At 40.0% G+C, this 22,812-nt stretch overlaps 4 protein-coding genes across 5 annotated transcripts in view; 3 read left to right on the top strand and 1 right to left on the bottom strand.

Moving 5' to 3' along the window:
• LOC139947972 (uncharacterized) overlaps window positions 1-22,812 on the top strand; it is a 36,993-nt gene that overhangs the window by 12,107 nt on the left and 2,074 nt on the right. The window contains exon 8 of one of the 2 annotated variants that reach the window (XM_071945881.1): window positions 22,722-22,811. The exons of the other annotated variant lie outside the window; for it this stretch is intronic. The gene's annotated coding sequence lies outside the window, so the exon portion shown is untranslated. Of the gene's footprint in view, window positions 1-22,721; window position 22,812 lie in introns of those variants that run through there. 2 annotated transcript variants of the gene reach the window in all.
• On the bottom strand, window positions 412-20,096 carry LOC139948411 (uncharacterized). The gene is made up of 10 exons (XM_071946557.1): window positions 19,951-20,096; window positions 18,465-18,779; window positions 17,842-18,162; window positions 17,193-17,540; window positions 16,328-16,365; window positions 6,717-6,921; window positions 3,648-3,962; window positions 2,705-3,046; window positions 1,384-1,443; window positions 412-714 (listed from the first exon to the last, which is right to left on the bottom strand). Exons 1-9 carry the CDS (start codon window positions 20,027-20,029, stop codon window positions 1,397-1,399), a joined length of 2,010 nt encoding a protein of 669 aa, XP_071802658.1. The 5' UTR covers window positions 20,030-20,096; the 3' UTR covers window positions 412-714; window positions 1,384-1,396.
• Window positions 9,404-10,836, top strand: LOC139948034 (V(D)J recombination-activating protein 1-like). Its single transcript, XM_071946025.1, has one exon. It carries the CDS (start codon window positions 9,419-9,421, stop codon window positions 10,490-10,492), a length of 1,074 nt encoding a protein of 357 aa, XP_071802126.1. The 5' UTR covers window positions 9,404-9,418; the 3' UTR covers window positions 10,493-10,836.
• LOC139948035 (uncharacterized) lies at window positions 10,860-13,968 on the top strand. The gene is made up of 8 exons (XM_071946027.1): window positions 10,860-11,060; window positions 11,177-11,419; window positions 11,597-11,673; window positions 11,775-11,983; window positions 12,073-12,414; window positions 12,535-12,681; window positions 12,781-12,991; window positions 13,106-13,968. The coding sequence occupies exons 1-8, from the start codon at window positions 10,885-10,887 to the stop codon at window positions 13,414-13,416; spliced, it is 1,716 nt and encodes a 571-aa protein (XP_071802128.1). The 5' UTR covers window positions 10,860-10,884; the 3' UTR covers window positions 13,417-13,968.

A 22,812-nucleotide genomic window follows, 5' to 3' on the forward strand; every position in this document is an offset into this window, starting at 1 on the left:
AATTCATGTTTTTTTTTTGTATTAATCTAAACTTTTTGGTTGAAAGTTTACATTATTGGTGAGGTAAATTTTGTAAAATAAGACAATAATATAGTAAGCACATCCAAACACCAAAACGTTCACAGATATCATCTCTTTATTTACTTAACACCTATAAAATGCATAATTTGTTTTAAAAAAAAATGAAAAAATAACAAATATACAAACGTTTCTCTCGGTTAAAAGATAGGTCCCCTACATAACAGAATATTATGAACGATGTTAAAGATAAGGGAAGCGATATATAAAAATGTTTCTTAAAGTCATAAAGACGTTGTTCTTTATAATATAGTACACATGTACGTGAACTAACGACAAAGATGAGCTAGGGAAAGTCATTTTAAATAGACTGATACCCTGTCTTCAGTCACATTATTATTGCTTTTACAGAACCAGTGATTTCATTGGATATACATGTAGTGATTTCATTGGGTAACCGTGCAGTGACGTCAGCTTGTCATTTCTGTGTTTTGATTGGTCTGAGCAGCTGCACTGTCGGTCATCTGCATGCTGCAGCATGCAGTTGTGTGTGTGTGTGTGTTAAATGAATGTAGGTGAAAGGTGATTATGGTCGAGGATAAACATTGGCTAAATGCAGATCTCTGACGTAATTCAAGAGACTCGAAGTTTGACGTCAGATGTTCAGGTTACGATGGTTTGGTTAACCCTCAAAATCTGAAACAAATAGAAAGGATATAAAAAGAAGTTAAGGAACAAGTTCCCAATGCTATTTCCTGTACAGGAAAATGCGAGTTTGATATTTCGGGACATATCCTGTCGCTGTACGCTTACAGAGTGTTGTTCATACCATGTACATTTATGGAAATATTTTGGGTATGAAGATGTCTTTGTGACTTTGTTTGCTTTTCCAGTGTTTCTATGACTTCATTACAACAGTTTTTGAGTCCGAGTCTTGAGTTGTTGTACTCTCCTAAAAGCATTGCTGCTGTCCTGGAGAGGGTGGGTTGTAAAATCCATTCGTGCTTGATGCTGTAAATATTGTGCATATCAGTCGTGGTATTTTCAGTTTGTCCTGAGAGAGATTGGAAGCTCCATCCCTCGTATAGCCGGCAGTGCTTTTCTATGGAGCACTTGCAGATTTGTTGCAGTGACTGCAGCCAGTGGTAGCCTGTTCCAAACCCGAACACCTCTTGGGAAAGGGCTATCTGATGTAGCAGTTTATACGATGGTAACGAAATCATGTCTTGTACGGGCAAACACAAGCGGGGGCGGCTGCAAAGAAGAATATTATTCCTTTGTTTTCTATTCGGACTGTTCTTATCATGTAAACAATATTTCGGCATCATAAGGGAGTTGTGCATAAATACATTTGAAGCCCCTTACCGGTATTTATTGCCTATGGAATGCCACCATGCTCCAGCGTTGGTAACCCGTTGGTGATAACTGAAAATAAATGGAAATACCCAAAGAACATTATTTAAATAAATCGCTCGTCTGTCTGTGGGCACCCGCTCTAGAATATTAGTCTGTTTGAATACAACCAGAGCCTGTGAGTTTTCCAGAGGTCTCGCAAATGCTTTGTGTAGGCCTATTAAGTCGGGGTATGCTTTTGGTAAACGTCAAAGAAACTATCATCACTTGGTGTATTCCAACAAAGAAACCTTAATTTCTCAGATTCAGATTTCGTTGGTGCAATATATACCGACTTTTTTATAGACGATGTGACCTATGTTTACATTCAAACCTCTGTTGACAAAACACTACATACGTCATGTTTCGCCGGGCACTGAGTTTCGTCGTCTAAAGTAGGATTGCGGACACTTTCTAGCTGGCTGCCAAAACACAAAGGTTTTGCCCGGCGGTATGCGCGCGAATCATGTTATGGTTTTCGTCTGACGTCAGAGGTCACATCGTCTATAAAACTACACTACTTCAAAGGGTGTCGTTTCTAACAATGTTTGATTGTCAAAATCTCCCCAGTGTTCTTTACGTCATATTATGTTAACTAGTTTGTTGCGCAGCCCCCCCCCCCCTTAACTGCTCCATAATACGTATCTGTATCATAAGGAACACGTTGCCTTGGATCGGTCGAGTTGGTCTTTGAAAAGCGTTTGTTATAAAATGCATATATGTAAAAAAAATGCTGTAAAAGTATAATACAATGATCCATACAAACATGCCTCGAAATTGCAAGGTTTTCCTTTTACCTCGCCGACAAACACAGTCGGCCATTTATGGAGTCAAATTTTTGACTCCCATAAATGGCCGATCGTGTTAGTTCGCACAGTAAAAGGAAAACCACGCAATTTCGAGGCGAACTTGTGTGGATCATTGTATTTTACTTTTGACACATCTTTCCCACCATATACATTTAATAACAAACGGTTACAAACGCTTTTTTATTGACCAACTCGTCCGATCCAAGGCAACGTGTTCCTTTAAGTTAGTGGAATTTGAGGCTTTGCATGGTTTAGGGTGAAGTATTATTTGGTTGCGGTAACACCATGTTGGCTACTTGTATGGTTTATAAATTATGTTCCCTTGAGAACTTGTCTTGCTTCTACTACCGCGTTGTAGTAAGTTTTCGGAATATTTCAAGAGGCTTCTCAGTTTGACTATTAACATTATTACGACGGCTTTTTGAACATAGTGGCACCGAAATGGAAGAAAGACGGCTTTTTATATGTGACTTTTAAATACTTACTCCATCCAGGACGACGAGCGGGTTCACAGCAAAGTTTCTTGTGTTTCAACTTCAACCATGCCCCAGCTCCAGCTCCCGTGGAACAGCTCGACACGGACGAGCAGCACCCGGTCCCCGTTCCGGGCACTCCTTGGAAACTCAGTCCAAGCCAGTTATTGGAGCCGTCTGTGTTGTATTTGACGTAGTAATTGCAGGCCGTACTGGGCCCGCCTTGAGCGATCCTGCACTTGCGGCCATTCTCGCCAATGAGGGAGCCACCAGAAGCCATGTTATAGAACTGTTGTGGTGTGTAGGAGTCCCAGTTTGAGCAGCGGAAATTTGGATCATATCCGTCTTGGCTTGCTGCATACACGAGAGAAATAGTGCATTGTTGAAATAATATGCCGAGACGGACGAGGTGACAGCTAATTCTTTGAAATCAATTAATCAATCAATCAATCAATCAATCAATCAGTCAATTAATCAATCAATCAATCAATCAATCAATCGCTAAAGGTACAGGACACTATTGGCGATTGCTCAAGGTAGCGTAACAACTTACTTGGTAAGCAGCAACTTGGGGAGCTGTTGATGGATACAAAACATTGTGAGAAACAGCTCCTTCTGAAGTAACATATTTTGGGGGAAAGAAGTAATTCCTCACTAAATTATTTGAATTGAATTCGAGACCTCAGCTGAGGTCTCGAAAATTGAAGCAAAGCAATTTATTAGGCGCGCCAGTCCAACAGTCGTTGCTCGTAACGCCGTACAGTAGGCTTTCAAAAAAAAGGTGAGATTTAAGCGAAGTTTTCGAAATTGGCTAATGAAGTAGATTGGATGATGTTCTGAGGAAGATGATGCGATCATCATTGGTGATGCGCTAGAAAAGGCACGGGTGGGGAGGTTCTGAAAAGAACCATCGGTTTCAACTCGAATTTTCGATCAGTATAAGCTTGGTACGTACCTTGTGGTCCACAGCAAATCTCCTTGTGTTGAGACTTCAACCATGCCCCAGCTCCGACTGCCGTGGAACAGCTCGACACGGACGAACAGCACCCACTCCCCGCTCCGGGCACTCCTTGGAAACTCATTCCCAGCCAGGTATTGGAGCCGTCTGTGTTGTATTTGACGTAGTAATTGCAGGCCGCAGTGGGTCCGCCTTGAGAAATCCTGCACCTGCGACCATTCTGGCCAATGCGAGAGGTACCATAGGCCATGTCATAGAACTGTTGTGGGGTGTAGGAATCCCAGTTTGCGCAGCAGAAGCTTGGATGATATCCTGAAATCAGAACCAGAGAGAAATAAGGCACATTATGATATACATGAAAAATAAATAATATAGCAAAGTCTTATAAAGCGGACATATCTACCAAACGTATCATACCAAACTTGGTTTGTTTCTTAATAATTATATGGGTGATATTTTCGTTTATCTACGAGTGTTCAGTTTTGGTCTATTGTCATTATCTTGCCATAATGTTTGTGCCAGCTCGGTGGTGTTTCATAATTTTAATTAAATGTAGCGTTTTGTACTTTTATATGTATATGTACATTTTTAAAATTCATGCTTTTATTTTTTGTATTTTTATAAACATGTATGTTTTTTGTTGGAGGGGTTCTTAAACTTATATAAAGGTAGTCATACGTTTCTTTAAAGCCATGATTGTACACTTTCGGAACAGAAAAAAAAAGAAAGCTCACAGATTTACAAATAACTTACAGGGTTTACAGAAGGTAATGGTAAAAGACCTCTCTTGAAATTGTATTCCATGAAATGCTTTACTTTTTGAGAAAAAAAATAAAACAATTATCAATTCTCGACAACGAGAGTTACGGATTTACAGTAAACATGACACGGCGAAACGCGCGAAAACAAGGGTAGGTTTTCCCGTTATTTTCTCCCGACTCCGATGACCGATTGAGCCTAAATTTTCACAGGTTTGTTATTTTATATATAAGTTGTGATACACGAAATGTGGGCCTAGGACAATACTGTTTACCGAAAGTGTCCACTGGCTTTAACACAGCTATGCCAAACCCGAATATCCAAATATAAATTGCTTAAAACCTAAGTTCGATTCTAGTTTTTCATGCGCAACAGTCACCACTTTCATAAACATACACACATAATTTTAAAATCTAGGTTAGTACGTGAGTAGCTGTGGACGGTTTTGTAACCATGATTTCAGTCTCTAGCTACGAGACCTATAGATACAAAACATTCCAGGATAGTCGATCGGTAGCTAGGCCATGCCTAAAGCCGTTGAATAGCGTTGTGAGTATGTAAGACACTGGGGTCGATTTCACATTATAAGGAATTCTTCATATAACTCGAGATAAGACTATTATTTACTCTTTGTTGAATCATGGGGGTAGAATTAGATCCACCACTTCACACGTTTGGTGATTGTCAAATACCAGTCTTCTCACTTGGTGTACCCAAAAATAACATGCATAAAATAACAAACCTCTGAAAATTTGGGTTCAATTGGTGGTCATCAAATTTGCATAAGAAACATGAAAGACAAAACGCCCTTGTTGCATTACTTTGTGGCTTTTAGATGCAATCATTATGATACAAAGCTTCAGCCGAAGTATTCGATTATTTTTGTGAGAAATTACCCCTTTCTCAAAAACTAAGTTACTTCAGAGGGAGCCGTTACTCACAATGTTTTATACTATCAACATCTCTCCATTGCTCGTAATACCAAGGAACTTTTTATGCTAACAATTATTACCAATGTAGTAATCAGTGCCCTTTAAGTTATGTGTGCTTTAACATTTTAATCCGTCTCTATGCAACTCAAAAAACTGCTTCTTCACCACATACCTTGAGCGTGAGACTGCATGACTCCATGCCTAAAGCCGTTGAATAGCGTTGTGAGTATGTAAGACACTGGGGTCGATTTCACATTATAAGGAATTCTTCATATAACTCGAGATAAGACTATTATTTACTCTTTGTTAAATCATGGGGCACACGTTTGGTGATTGTCAAATACCAGTCTTCTCACTTGGTGTACCCAAAAATAACATGCATAAAATAACAAACCTCTGATAATTTGGGTTCAATTGGTGGTCATCAAATTTGCATAAGAAACATGAAGGACAAAACGCCCTTGTTGCATTACTATGTGGCTTTTAGATGCACTCATTATGATACAAAGCTTCAGCCGAAGTTTTCGATTATTTTTGTGAGAAATTACCCCTTGCTCAAAAACTAAGTTACTTCAGCGGGAGCCGTTACTCACAATGTTTTATACTATCCACAGCTCTCCATTGTTCGTAATACCAAGGAACCTTTTATGCTAACAATTATTACCAATAATGTAGTAACCAGTGCCCTTTAAGTTATGTGTGCTTTAATATTTTAATCCGTCTCTATGCAACTCAAAAAATAAACTGCTTCTTCACCACATACCTTGAGCGTGAGACTGCATGACTCCATGCCTAAAGCCGTTGAATAGCGTTGTGAGTATGTAAGACACTGGGGTCGATTTCACATTATAAGGAATTCTTCATATAACTCGAGATAAGACTATTATTTACTCTTTGTTAAATCATGGGGGTAGAATTAGATCCACCACTTCACACGTTTGGTGATTGTCAAATACCAGTCTTCTCACTTGGTGTACCCAAAAATAACATGCATAAAATAACAAACCTCTGAAAATTTGGATTCAATTGGTGGTCATCAAATTTGCATAAGAAACATGAAGGACAAAACGCCCTTGTTGCATTACTTTGTGGCTTTTAGATGCACTCATTATGATACAAAGCTTCAGCCGAAGTATTCGATTATTTTTGTGAGAAATTACCCCTTGCTCAAAAACTAAGTTACTTCAGCGGGAGCCGTTACTCACAATGTTTTATACTATCCACAGCTCTCCATTGTTCGTAATACCAAGGAACCTTTTATGCTAACAATTATTACCAATAATGTAGTAACCAGTGCCCTTTAAGTTATGTGTGCTTTAATATTTTAATCCGTCTCTATGCAACTCAAAAAATAAACTGCTTCTTCGCCACATACCTTGAGCGTCAGACTGCATGACGGCTGCGCAAAAAGTTGCAATCACAAAAACAACTTGCAAAGTTCGGCTCGGAGACATCTTGGAAGCAGTTGTCCGTCGTAAACGTCGGCGTTGAATCTGCTGGAAAAGTTTGGCTAAATTTCTGGCGTGCGGCCGTTTTATATGGAGTTTTATTAGCATGGTCATGCTGATTGGTTGCTCTTCCTTTTAGCCCCGCCCAGGAAAATACACGTGATGCACATCCTCATATCTTTCCATGGTCAATATAATGGCAAAATGGGAGTAGGCCAAATCACCAGATCAAAACATCTTTATTGATCTATTGTATTACGGGGGAGAATGCAACCTTAACATAGCATAGAACTTTTGAGGAAGGAAATAGCTCCTAGCCTCTCAAACCTTACAAGTACAGTTGATTGGTGATGACATACGACAGCTAGCGTTTTGATTGGTTGATCAACGACAGGTGTTTTTGTTGTTGTTTGGCCTTCGGTTTGTAAACATCCGGGTTTATAGAAAGTTTTGTAATAAGGGAAAATTATCTTTAAGGGGAATTCCCTAATAAAATTGTATACATCTCAGTATAGGTGGCCAATTATTTTCTTTCTTCCCCAAGGCTCCATCCCATTATAAAGCACACCTCACGCGCTATGGACTTATAAGATCTCACATGCTTAATCAAACAAAATGACAGCATCTAGGTCCGGGTTGTAATCCTTCCTCAATGGTTTAAACAACACCTTTTGTTCCCCCGGCATATGGACGGACCATAGAGCAAGGGAACAGCAGACAACTGACAGTCATGCATAATGACAAGGCAGGACAAACCAAGGCCGTTTCGCAAGCCTATGGATACACGGACACGTTGTGTGTTCACGTGACGCGTATCTGCGACTGTCGTACTTTGCACACACGTTGCCAACGGATACACGTCGTAGGAAAAACGGATAGGTGCAATCGGACTGTTAGTTGTCCGTTTGTCCCAGATCAAAAAAAATTCCAACGAAGTTGCTTTCATTGGTATCGTGCTTGATGTATAGATAGAAAAAAGTTAGTCGTTTGTTATCAAACAAACAAATCGATGAGAAAATGCAGTGTATAAAACACGGGTCTCAATCGGCCATGCTTGTCGGAAAAGCACTCATGATGAATGAATGCGAGCGCTCTCAAGCATGTCAAGTGACATATATACCTATATTTTGCAAAACAAAATCCGAGACGCGGCTGACAACTTGAACGGATACGGTTTTCATAATTATCCGTATCCGTATATGCCCCCGCACCCTTGCGAAGTCAGTCTCTAAAATCATACCAAACACTGACCATCACCATCCGCAGGCCTGTGTATGCTTCGTTTTGAAAGGGCAAGGGCACCAAGGCATTTTCTCTTTGGCAAAGGGCACCCTATGAGCAAATTTTAAATTTCTACCGGAGCATTTCAATGGCACCAAGGCAATGACAAGGGGCAACGGAGGCAATCGCCTCCGTTGCCCCCGTGAAGTATCAGGCATGCATCCGTTACAGAAACTGTTCACAATTGGTAATAATTGTCAAAGACCAGTCGTCCTACTTAGTGTGTGTCACGGCCGTCCCAATTCCATTGACGCAGTGTCAATAAAGTGCACCAAAATATTTGTTAGAGATTCGTTACTCCAATAATGTGTATTAATGTGAACGACAAAGATGGCGTCGTATTGTCCGTAACTAGGGAATCAAAACATTGAATTAAACATGTGTTTTATAATAAAAGACAAATCCCCTTACGAATTTAAGTTGTGAGTTGTTAAATATGTTTTAAAAGGTCATACATTTCATGTATTAGAAACACTATTTCAGTGAGAAATATATTAAAAAACGATGTTTCTTAACACGATCGTGTGGAAAATTAAAACATTCGTGGCGAAAACCGACGGACAAAAGTTCGCGTAAAATAAAAGAAAATAACTTTTTATTTGTAAACCGACCTACAATTTGGATTATTTACTCAAATGTCTACATAAATCTTGATTTTTAAACTAAGGGCAGCTCAATTTATCGAGTTGTGGCCGTCAGATTCAGCAAGGTTTTAGCTGTTCGGTGTTTTCCCACGCGGCTTCACACAACTAACCCACGCGTCGTCAACATACCCCCAGGTATGTCCAGTTTCCGGACACCACTTTTTGGGAATTCAAAGTCCTTTAATTGTGCATAACGTGGGTTTTGATCTTATTAGAGTTAAACTGACTGGACATTTAGTTAATACTAGAGAAATAAGTTCATACTATAGTTTACAGAGACGTTAAGCAATACTTCAAGGAGAAAATAGGGACAAAAGTTTACGTCTGTTCACGTGGTTTGCGCAAAGTAAAAAATTTGCGCAAATAATGAATGTGTGCGCACCGACCTGTTTTGCGCAGTAGGTTTCTGCGTTCTAACGTAGTGCGCAAATACAAAATGTGTGCATTTGATTAATTTGCGTAGATAGCCACATTAGCAATGGCGCCAAGTTCAATTGTGTTAAAACTTTAAAATTTAAGAAAACAATCTCTAACGTAAGCGGCGCACCATCGTTAGGTATTCTCATCATCATTAGCATTGAATACAATTCAGTCGAGACACTGTAAGGAATAAAAGTTACATTTGGCACAGTTTTGGTTCAGCAAATTTTATTTTGTTTTATTTTAATTACTTCTTACAATACAATGGAACTTTTCAAGAAATTATGGAGCACCACCAGGCAGTTTTGGCAAAATTGTGCCGTATATGTGCAAGAAGGCTAGAAACTGCAAAACAAAAACAAGCTGGTAAGAGTAATACAAAACCCGTTGACTGTTCGAAGTACAGAAAAGAAGCGTATGCTGTTTTTAATTTAAGTACATGGGAAGATAACCCGGAGGTTCACCCTGGATCAGTCTGCTATAAATGTTCACGATCTCTACGCTATGCATCACAGGGCGACAGATTAGATAGTAGTCCTGACCATGAAAATGCATTACGTTTACCAAGACTAAAGTGGACAAAGCATCCTAGGACTGGTGAATGTGATATCTGTGAGCAGTTTTCTAGGCAAACTGTTGGGGGTCATCAACCGAACAGAGAGCGACCCGGTCAATCTGTAATTGTTAATTCCAACAAGTGTACTTTACCAACACATGATCTGTTTGGAATAGAAAAGGACAACTGCACTTCTGTAAGCCCTTTGCTTGAAATTTGTGGCAAATCTTCCGAGGAGCAAAACATTTTCATATGCCCCATTTGTCAATGCATATTGAGCAGTCCAGCCATCCAAACACTCTGTGAGCATAATTTTTGTGCCATTTGCCTATCCTCCTGGTTTAAGTACAACAACAGCCCTGAGGTACCATGTCCAGTGTGTAGGCAGCCAGTACACTTCACAAATGTATCACCATGCCCAAGAGTTCTACGCTTTCAATTGAGCACATTGACAACAGCTTGCTCAAAATGTGGCTCTTTAGGGAAATTAGAGAAAATGCTATCGCATGAATGCCCCTCAAAAAAAGCCGACTGCCATTGCAAGTTGTGTTATGCACCCAGTGAACCTCCACCCTCATCTGAGGAGTCAGAAATCATAAAGGCAGCCAAACTTCTGGAAAAAGTTGCTTCACAGCATGTAAGAGGGACTCCAATTCCACCCCAAATTGAAGCTGCAGCAGACAGGTGGACATGGCACAAGCTGAAGGTTCATGGAACTGCAAAGCTGAAAACCCCTGGTAGGGTAAGTACATTCAAAAAGTATGTTCATACTGTGTTCAAGTTTGATTTTAAATGTCAGTAACTAAAAGTAAATCATTAATAAATCATTGTTATCCTTTTTCCAGTCCGCTTGTGTTCAACTTAAACGTAAAAGTGCAGAGACCACTACCAACAATCACGTGTCCACAAATCAGCCATCTGACAACAAAAGCTTTACACCTGATCGTGCTTTAGCAGTGATGAGAGATTGCCAGCTTGCCTGGGAGCAGATCCGCAAAATGCGAAGGTAGATGACATATCCTTTTCAATAATTGAATTTTTTTCCTAATTGTATGCATCAAATAAAGCAATTCAGAAATTACCATTGCTTGTAAATAGTTCAACAGTTCTAAAAAGATAATCTTTCAAGATTTGTACTGATGCCTTTGCAGATATCTTGGTACACTTGGAGTGACAGTGACATCAGAGCGACAGATGCGGAAACGACAGAGCAGTCTCTTGAAAGACAACTTACACGGTTGTCTTCAGCCCATGCTCCTTCCATCCAACAAGGCTACTGGGGTAAATGGAAAAGTCACTGTAGATGTCCCCTTTGTGTTTGTGAAGGATCTCCCTGCGATGATCCTTGATTATCTTGAACGACATCAATCGTAAGTGCATTCTAATAAAATAAAACAAAAACATCATCAAGTTTTAACCAATCGCATGAAAATTTAAAATCTTTGTGGTTATAACAAAATTAATTTGTTTGTGTCTGCTTGTGTAGGAAAGGATCCCTGACTTGGCATAACGGCGTTATTCCCGAGAACGAGATATGGATTAAGGTAGGTGGGGATAAAGGAGGAACCTCCTTTAAACTCGCCTTCCAAATCGCCAACACCCACCGCCCCAATTCTCTTCAAAACACTGTGGTATTCGCTTGTTTTGAAGCTCCAGATTCGACTGCTAACTTACAGTGTCTCATTCCGATCCTTGAGCAGCTGTCATCACTTCAACGTCAGACTTGGAGGTAATGTAAACCATAACAGTAGTACGCATCTCAAATTCACCATCTAAAATTACGGGGGGGGGGATTTGAAAAGGTATATTAAAAATAAAACTGAATTGGGTTTTCAATGTTTTCTTAATGATTAATATATTTGGATAACTAACACACAAATCTGTCTTTTCAACATGTTGAATTTAGAGAGAAGATAATCCGCACATTCGTCTTTGGAGACTACGAACTTCTCACCAAGATTTATGGCATCTGCAGCTGCAATGGTAAATAAACCTTTCAATTTTGTTTTCTTACATTCCTTCTGTAATACTACGATGCAAATTACAATCTGCTTGCTTATTTTAATATATTGTTTGTTTGACAGCCCGTTATTGCTGCTTATATTGTCACACCTCAAAGGCTGACATGCAGGCTCCATTGGAAGAACAAGATCAAAGTGTTCAGTACAGAAGCCTTGCATCACTTGCAGAAAGTTACAAAGCATACCAGGAAGATGGCTGTCGCAAGGTTCGGGCAAAAGACGTATCAAACAGTGTCATAGCAAAGGCAATGATTCCTGTTGAGATTGATCAAGTAAGTTATTGATACATGTGGGTTTACATTTGGTGTAACTTTTTGTGTTTCAACATTAATTACAAATGTTTTTGTAATTTCTTGTACAGGTGGTGATTCCTAGTCTCCACATATCCCTCGGCATCTACAAAAAGTTGTTTGATATGTTCGAAAGCAGCTGTCACAACATTGACCTTAAATTGTATAAGTGGTCTGTGGAGTTTGCTGATGAGGACGACGACAACAGTGCAACCAACTTTGAACAGCAGATCTCCAATGAGTTTGAAAGGCAACAGAAGATCGACAGTGTCATGACCCAAAAACAAAAAGAGCTAGAACAACTTGAAGAGGAGCTACCATTGCAATTTTTTCAAGACCAAAAAAATGCGGGGAAAGCATTCGAAGGAATTGCTAACAAGGCCTTTAAGATCCGATGTGAACTAGAGGAAATGGTAATTCAAACATTTTTCCTTTAAGACTATTTGAAATTTAATTTCAGCTGCAGGTTTTTTTTTCAACATCAAATTACCCAACTACTTACCTATATTGTACGTCATATTGTTGTTTGACAGGAACACACGCAGAATGTTGCAGATCTGCCATTTGGCACCGGACCCATCGCCAGTGGTCTTGATGACACCCTAAAGAGACACAGAGTAGAAAGACAGGCGTATCATGGGAAGGCCTTTGTGGGCAACCACGTACAGAAGTGTTGCAGGGTACATTCACATTCAATTTAGTTGTATTTTATTGTTCCAAATATGCCTATTTATAAACAAACTTACACATTTTGAGTGTTTTTATTCATTTTAATTTAGATAGAAGTCATCAAAGACCTTACAGCCACGCCAAAGAATGTGATGAAAGATATGATATGTGACACCATCCCAGTTGTCAGATACACCGACCTAATACGCGAGGCTTCATCAATTGGTGAAACCTTCATGGAAATATTCATGAAGTTCGCCGATGTACACTTTGCCATTAATCATGCCAAAGCTGTGTCAACAGAAGACTTAAATCAAATTGGTATGTAATAAAATCATGTGGGGAAATTACTTTTAATTTTTATTATTTTCTTAATTTTATAGATCCTCTGATGCCACAGCTTTATTTAATATGTCTTACGTAATTACATTTCAGACGCCTGTATCACTGACTTCATGTCTTCATACCGAAGGATGTTTCCAGGTCATTCAATTACCCCCAAGATGCACCTCCTGGAACGCCATGCAGTGGAGCAGCTTCGGAGATTTGGTGTAGGGTTTGGACTAATGAACGAGCAGGGTGGCGAGCTCGTCCACACTGAGTTCAATAGAACAGGTCGTGTTGTTCATGGTATGAAAGATAATCTGCAGCGTCTTCTCACCATCATGAGGCGTCATCATGTTAGCACCACACCAGAAATCCAGGCTCAGGTGATCACTGCTGTAAAAAGACCAAAGGAGGAATAAATGTTTCTGATAACAATATTGATTTAATCTACGTATACATGCAAATAGAAAATTTTGAATGTAACCAGTCACAAAATGTGTTTTTTGAAATATTGACTTTAACATGTTTATAGAAGGGGGGTAACATGATTAACATAAATAGCGTAAGAAATTAAGTCGGATAAACAAAACAAAAGTGTATCTGACGACAATACGTAGATCTACTGTTCTTGCAAATGTAGCTTTACAGTCTTTCCAACTTTGAATCTCCAACTCAAAGTTTGTCAACAAAAGTTAGCATAGTTAAATTAGGCCTGACTGATAAGTGACTGTATATATTGAGTGCTTGTTATAATTATTTGTAAAATTTACCAGGAGTAGAGTGCCAAAAATAACTAGAGACAGTAATTGGGGTGCTGTGTTATAACTCCCTTCAGTTCAGGATAAAACAAAACAAAAATAGGAATACAGCACCCTGGTTTCTGGATTGAAATACATGTACATAAAATAAACTTGTTCCGTTCTAAACTTCTATTTCTAAGTGCTTAATTCTTAATGTTCTGCTCTTCGTCAAAGTGTTGATTGTTAATTTGTTATTGCAATGTATATGTACACCCAAGTTGACTAGTTTACTTCCTATTTCGAATCACAGAGCAGCCATGCTTTCATTATGATTAGGCCACACACGACCATGTACACTTTACACGTGTGTACATGACCGACCGTCTCCATATAGTTCCACGCGTGGCCTATACACAAAACACGTTTATGAAAAACGTAATGTATGTACATGTGTTGTACGTGTGTACACGTCCGTATAACGAACGAAAAACTGAAAAACATTGTCAAACTTTGTCTTAAAATTAGGATAAAAACCGAGCTGCCCTTACCTTTTTAGACCCACGATCTTCTGCAAAATACACACTCCTTCTGTGAATGGCTCACGTTTCTAAAATGTTAAGTTATATTTTGGTCTGATTTGCCGTTTTTTTGTGACATTGTGGCGAGTACGTTCGAAACGTTTGGAGAAAACAGCATGTCTAAACTTGGCCCAAGATTAAAAAATAGTTGACTTTTGACCCAAGTAAATAAAGAAAACAAACCACTGCGTCATAGATACGCCCACTTAAAAAAATTGTTTGAATAATTAACCTAAACTAATCAGGGGTGCCGCTTGTTTATCTTGTATGCAAATTAGGCCGTTACTTCCGTGATGGGCACATTGCGCCACGCAAAAGAGGCGGGGTTTAAATGACAAAAGTCATCCGCAAGAGGGCGCTATCTTATTTTATGTATGATACGGCCGTGGTGTCTCAACATATGCATAAAATAACAAACCTGTGAAAATTTTAGCTCAATCGGTCGTCGAAGTTGCGATCTATAATAGTAATGAAAGAAAAAAACCTTTTCACACGAAGTTGAGTGCTTTCAGATGCTTGATTTCGAGACCTCAAATTCTAAATCTGAGGTCTCGAAATCAAATTCGTGGAAAATTACTTCTCTCTCCAAAACTACGTTACTTTCAGAGGGAGCTGTTTCTCACAATGTTTTATACTATCAACAGCTCCCCACTACTCGTTAGCAAATAAGGCTTATGCTAATAACTATTTTCTTTTGAGTAATTGCCACTAGTTACCACTGCCTTTAATAACATGAGACTGGGGCCAGTTTCACAAAGACCTAAGATTGATCTTAACTGCAAATCAATCGTAGTTGCTTAGTTAAGTGTGATGTCACAATGCAAATCACTATGGTAATACTGACAATTTGTCTTATGATGGATTTTAGTTCTTTGTGAAATCGAGCCCAGTTCCTTGCACTAGTTTAATCACCATGTGACTCCACAAACTTGAATGCAGTAATGGTTATGGTTAACAAGGAGCAACACACAATACCTAAACAAAACCTTCTCCCCATTGAACTCACATTTTACACAACACACTGCAAGCTTTCTACAGTCGTATTAATTTTATTTTAAATTCCAGACACTTCCATGAATTCTTGCTGTATCAAATTATGTTTTAAAATGCAATCTAAAGAGTACTCCCGGGTGATTCTTGTAGACTTGATTTCAAGTCTGAGATTGCGGTTCAGAACTCTCCTGTTATTAGCTATAATATCAAACGCCTATATGACGGATCCCCCCCAAAAAGGCCTAAATAATAAAATAAATAAAAGCAAATAAAGCGTAGAGAGAGGAAATCTGTGACGCAAAGCTGTAAAAACGTTATATATTTTTATGATATACACTTGTTCTTGAACTAAAAACACAGATGAGCTAGTCATTAACACAATGGGCTTCTGCCAAGAGTCTGAAACGAGGGACCAGTCTTATAAAGAGGGCGCTCCACAAACTGCTGACCCTCAAAATCTGAAAATAAATAAAAAATAAACAAAAATGAGTGAAGAACAAATTCACAATGCGAGTTTGATATTTTGGGACAGATTGTTGTCAAATTGTTGTTGGCACCATTGACATTATACACCTTTTCTCAAATACCAATTGCACAAGCGCTAACTGTTGAATGAGGTGCATGCTGGTCTATCTAAGGATCACTTGAGCGCTAGCTAGACCAGCATGCATCAAATTCAACGCCTACAGCGCACGTACCGAGTATTTGCCATATTGCCTATTGGAACAATATTATTTTGAGGTTGTGACTTGTTCACTGTATTGTGACTTTATCACCACAGTTATGATGGGTACGAAATTGTGTCATGTAATAAACGCGCAAACACAAACAATGTAGAAACAACAGTAACAAAGAAGAATACAGCAAATCTGCCAGATCTGACTGTTTTCACTGTAAAACAAACTTTCGGCATATAGTCGAAAGAGGGCGTTGTGCATATAAAAGTATATGAAGAGTCTTACCAGTAATATTATGTTATGTTATCATTGCATTGCATCGCCACGTATGCGATCCAATACTGGTGCCTCTCTCCTCATTGGCCTCCTTGGCCTAAAGGCTGGGAAAAAAAATTGAAACACCTCAATTAATAAGTAATTCGTCAGTCTGTGGGGATATCTGCTCTTGAATCTAGGTGTCGTATGTTCGAATCCCACCCGAGAAGATGCCTCTGTAGGACCCGGACAATTGTTGGTATTAAAGGTAGGGTGTAGGTCTACTTTTGGTAATAATACAAATTGGCTAAGACCAATACCTTCATACTTTGTGAATCCCAACATATGCATAAAATAAATAAACATTGAAAATTTGGGATCAATTTGGCCAGAAAATAATGAAGAGGAAACCCCACATCCTACCCAGCAGTTAGATACACACATGGTGTTACCGCAAACCAAAATATACATTGATACCTCACCATGCAATGCCTTAAATCTCATAACCCCATCCTTGTTGCATAGAAGTTTGTTTTCATCAGATGCCTGTGGGAAAAGAGCTTCATGTCTGAAGTCTTTCTCCGATTCAAATTTGTTGTTGGTGAAAAATTACATCTAATTTCTCCATAAATCTATTATCAAAGGGTGTTTTTTCTAACAATACCAAGAGCTCTCCAGTGTTCTTCAAAAGGACATTGTGTGTTAATTTATTTTCAGAGTAATTACCCTTCCATTAATGGTCATTAAATCCCGTGTATGACTAAACAAAACCATTACACAGCTTGTTGAACCTACTAGTGGCACCTCCTTTTATAAAATAGTGCTATTGACGTACCAGGGGTAAGAGTAGGTTCACAGCAAATGTTCTTGTGTTGAGACTTCAACCATGCCCGTATAGTGGCACCGAAATGGAAGAAAGACGGCTTTTTATATGTGACTTTTAAATACTTACGCCATCCATCATGACGAATAGGACGACGAGCGGGTTCACAGCAAATGTTCTTGTGTTGAGACTTCAACCATGCCCCAGCTCCAGCTGCCGTGGAACAGCTCGACACAGATGAGCAGCACCCGGACCCCGCTCCGAGCACTCCTTGGAAACTCAGTCCCAGCCAGTTATTGGAGCCGTCTGTGTTGTATTTGACATAGTAATTGCAGGCCGTAGTGGGCCCGCCTTGACCAATCCTACACTTGCGGCCATTCTCGCCAATGCGGGAGCCACCAGAAGCCATGCTATAGAACTGTTGTGGTGTGTAGGAGTCCCAGTTGGCGCAGCTAAAGATGGGATTGTACGGGCCTACTGCAAACAACAGAAATAATACTTGGTGAAATCGAAACAGACAGAGAATAAAAACTTATCAGTTACCTTCTTTGATGTAGGTTTGATGGATGGTGGTTGTTTTTCAGATCAGCCTTTCGATTTTGTTCACTATAATGTCTACAGGATTTCTGCACTCAATGGGGAGGGCGCTGCACGCTTTTTATTTACCAGATTACCAAATTGAATATTCTATGTTCAATCAATTTTCAGTATCCACGTCCAGCCGTGTAAACGTTGCCCGCCTGATGATGGAAATACGGGGTTTTATTTCGGTACTAACCTTGTGGTTCACAGCAAATGTTCTTGTGTTGAGACTTCAACCATGCCCCAGCTCCAACTGCCGTGGAACAGCTCGACACAGATGAGCAGCACCCGGATCCCGCTCCGAGCACTCCTTGGAAACTCAGTCCCAGCCAGTTATTGGAGCCGTCTGTGTTGTATTTGACATAGTAATTGCAGGCCGTAGTGGGCCCGCCTTGACCAATCCTACACTTGCGGCCATTCTCGCCAATGCGGGAGCCACCAGAAGCCATGCTATAGAACTGTTGTGGTGTGTAGGAGTCCCAGTTGGCGCAGCTAAAGATGGGATTGTACGGGCCTACTGCAAACAACAGAAATAATACATTGTTGAAATCGAAACAGACAGAGAATAAAAACTTATCAGTTACCTTCTTTGATGTAGGTTTGATGGATGGTGGTTGTTTTTCAGATCAGCCTTTCGATTTTGTTCACTATAATGTCTACAGGATTTCTGCACTCAATGGGGAGGGCGCTGCACGCTTTTTATTTACCAGATTACCAAATTGAATATTCTATGTTCAATCAATTTTCAGTATCCACGTCCAGCCGTGTAAACATTGCCCGCCTGATGATGGAAATACGGGGTTTTATTTCGGTACTAACCTTGTGGTTCACAGCAAATGTTCTTGTGTTGTGACTTCAACCATGCGCCAGCTCCAACTGCCGTTGAACAGCTCCACACAGACGAACAGCACCCACTCCCCGCTCCGGGCACTCCTTGGAAACTCAGTCCCAGCCAGTTATTGGAGCCGTCTGTGTTGTATTTGACATAGTAATTGCAGGCCGTCGTGGGCCCGCCTTGACCAATCCTACACTTGCGGCCATTCTCGCCAATGCGGGAGCCACCAGAAGCCATGCTATAGAACTGTTGTGGTGTGTAGGAGTCCCAGTTTGCGCAGCTGAAGTTAGGCGCATACCCTGCGTACAGAACCAGAGGGGAAAAGGCACATAATGATGTACACAGATTGTCTATGTTTGAAGGCACTGGAAACCTTTGGTATTGTCAAAGACCAGTACATTTTACACTTTATTGCCTCTTTACATGTGACTTTGTTGCTATTTTAAAGATAATTTTTACCCTTTCAGCTTATGCTGCTGGTCATTTTGTTGTACATATACCGATAAATAAATAAACAAAAATAAATAAATACTGTCACTTGGTGTATCCCACCCAACAACTGCATACAATAACAACCCTGTGAACATTTAGACCCAAAAGGTCATCGAAGTTGAACCATGCACAAATTAATTTGTGTGCTTTCAAATTTTGTGAGAAACTACATCTTTCTCAAAAACTACGTTACTTCAGAGGGAGCCGTTTCTAACAACGGTTTATACCTTATCAAAAGCTCTCCAATACTCTTTGCCAAGCAAGTTTTAATGCTAAAACAATCATTATAGTCGTTGGTTTAAATCCCGCTACGCAGTCAAATGTTCTTTGTTCAACCCCAAACTATTTATTATCAATAAACGTTTTACAGTCTCGGCAAGTGAATACCGATTATGCCAGTCTCTATATAGTCTTGGCCCAAGACGATGGTGCTTGATTCTTGATAGTATACTACGCGCGGTTGAATCGCCAAAGCGCGCCCGCCACGGTATGATTTAGTTACGTGGACGGCTCGAAATCTAGACTACACTCAGAGTGTAGTCTGGATTTCGAGCCGTCCACGTAACTAAATCATACCGTATACTACGCGCGCTTTGGCGATTCAACCGCGCGTAGTACACTATCCAGAATCAAGCACCATCGTCTTGGGCCAAGACTAGTCTCTATATAGTTCAGCTCTATACATTCAGGACATTTCAGGCTGATCGATCACTAGCTACGCCACTATATAGCCGTTGAATAAAGGCCGAGTTTATCGGTCGCGCGATGGTCGGGCGTCGGAAATCTTGACGCGCGATCATAAAAAGACTAGGTTTTTAGGCCTCGGTCTTAGTATTGCGCGCAAGATTTCCATCGCGCGACCATCGCGCGACCGACTATAAACCGGCCTTAACGGTTTTCAAGTTACTGTGCCTAATATAATAACTCCATCTACTTGACATTAATTGTAAATAAATAAACTGCTTCTTCGTCACATACCTTGAGCGTGAGACTGCATGACGGCTGCGCAAAAAGTTGCAATCACCAGAACAACTTGCAAAGTTCGGCTCGGAGACATCTTGAAAGCAGAGTTGTCAGTCGCGTAAGCGTTGAATCTGCTGAAAACGTTTGGCAAAACTTCTGGCGAGCGGCCGTTTATATAGAGTTTGCCTGATCAGAACGTAAGGTCCACACGGTCTGTGATTGGCTGCCTTCCCTTTTAGCTCCGCCCACCAGGAAATAGCACTTGATGTACATCCTTGTTCTATACCTTTCCACGCCCACTATTCGCATGTTAGACGTATATAGGGATTGCTGCCTGCTCTTCAGCTCTGGCTAAGAGTGGTCACACATCACCGCCCATTTCTGACATTGTATCCCTCATGCAACATGTTCTAACAAAAAACAACTTTTCTTTCATGGGTAAGAATTTCCTACAATGGGCACACATATGGCACCATCAATGGCGTGCCTTTTCATGAGCCATCTTGAACAGCGCATGTTGGCATCAGCCCCTTGCCGTCCCTGGGTCTGGTGGCGCTTTATCGATGACATCTTTTTCATCTGGACAAGCGATGAAGCAAGCCTCAAAGCTTTCATAAATCACATAAATTCCTTCCACAGGACCATCAAATTCACGAGCGAATACTCAACCAAGGTAAGGATACACACTTTCTGGATGCCAAGGTTCTCAAGACGGATGAAGGTTTAATCACAGATCTCTTCGTTAAATCCACAGATAAACACCAATACTTACATTCCACATTTCCAACCATATGCAGTTTATAACAAACGATTGCAAACGCTTTTTTATAGACCAAGTCGTCCAATCCAAGGCAGCGTGTTCCTTTAACTCCAAACAAGTTTATTTATTTCTCATCAAATATGACATTTCAGAGAGAAATTTGTCGAGGGATGTTTTTTCTTCTTCTTACCAATTCTGAAATGTTCCTTTATAAAACCCTGACACCATGACACCATCCACCGCATGGGTTGTTTTCGCAGGAGTCTGGGATCAAGTGTCACCAGATTTTAAGGGGAAACCTGGGTCACAAACCTTGGGGATCATTTGGGGAAAGTCCTTGGTCGGTGTTTTGAAAACAAAACCTGAAATTCAATTTTAAAGGCAAACTGTACCTTTGTTTTTTCGGAACTGTTCGATTGTTTTAAAGGCAGTGGACACTATTAGTCATTACTCAAAAATAATTGTTAGCATAAAACTTTTCTTGGTGACGAGTAATGTGGAGAGGTTGATGGTATAAAACATTGTGAGAAACGGCTCCCTCTGAAGTTTCCGAGAAAGAAGTAATTTCCCACGAATTTGATTTCGAGACTTCATCGGATTTAGAACTTGAGGTCTCGAAATCAACCATCTAAACGCACACAACTTCGTGTGACATGGTTGTTTTTTTCTTCTTTCATTATTATCTCGCAAGTTCGATGACCGATTGAGCTCAAATTTTCACATGTTTGTTATTTTATGCATTATGTTGAGACACACCAACTGTGAAGACTAGTCTTTGACAATTACCAATAGTGTCCAGTGTCTTTAATCGTTTATAAATGTAGATGTATACAAACAAAACTAGCATGTTAACATTTCGTTTCAAAGGTCGTAGCGCTTTTTAGATATCGCCGAAAATCCAAAGCGAATAATGTCCACACAGGGAGAATAAGCAAATAATAGGAACACATCATCTGAGAAACGAAACTGTCATTGACAGTAACGCTTCTCATTTTCAAATTGTGGGGCGTAATAAGTTCAGTATAGACGATGTGACATGTGACATCACAAGTTTACAAAAGAGCCACAGAGCCTGGACAGCCACAGAGCCACAGAGCCTACAGGCACGATTTGTAGGCACGATTTGTACACAGCTCAATGGAAGAAATCATCAAATCTGACATTTTATGGAGACTGCACTGTCTAATTCCTATCAACTTTTGATATGATGAAAGGGGGCACATCTCAAAACTTGTCCAGCTTGTACTTTCATAATTCTTGGATTTATGTGGAGATTATGACACAAAATGTCGACTTTCCCCATAAATGACCTGTGCAGTATTGTGCCTGCCAGAATACTCAAAGAATGTACACGGTCACACTTATTGTAAAGACCCATTCAACTTTGACTCGTGTTCTTTCCTTCGGGTGCGCCACGTAAACGGTGCTTTACTATCTTTTTTTTTTCAAGTGTTTCGAAATTGAGTTGTGTTTGAAAAATAAAACAGTTGTATGTGGCTACTTTCAGGAAGAAACTTGATAGTCAAAATGTGTTGTATTGTTTTGAGTTTCGATCCCTTGAGCGGGAAGGCTGAAACGGCCAGCCTGTGTGCCCAATTTCATAGCGCTACTTAATGGTAAGCAAATTTGCGTGCTTACTGTAGCAGAAAAATTTGCTTAAAAAGCCTTAGCGTATTTGACAGATTAGCAGAAAAATTGGGCGGCCATATTGCGTGTTTACCGCGGATTTGCATTGTGACGTCATTTATTTTCGTGCGGTAAGCACCGGAAGGTTAGCATGCCTTTTCGTGTATTTACGGTTAGCAGCGCTATGAAATAGCAATTGCAAAGTAAGCACAAAATCGGCCGCTAAGCAGCGCTATGAAATTGGGCCCTGTCCTTAACCAATCTGATTGGCCTATCTGCCAACAATAACCACTTTACTTCCAAGTTGTCAAAATGCTTTATACTATCCAGAGCTGCTGCTATAGACTTCCAACTACAATTTTATTATTGTCATTAACTCTTTGAGGAATTGTTTTCGCAGGAATCCGGGATCAAGTGTCACAAGAATCTAAAGAGAATACAAGGTCAAAAACCTTTGAAACAGCTGTGGTCCGGATTTGGAAGATTTGGGG

This window comes from Asterias amurensis, chromosome 15 (genome assembly GCF_032118995.1).
Source record: "Asterias amurensis chromosome 15, ASM3211899v1".
In the NCBI taxonomy this organism is placed as follows: domain Eukaryota; kingdom Metazoa; phylum Echinodermata; class Asteroidea; order Forcipulatida; family Asteriidae; genus Asterias; species Asterias amurensis.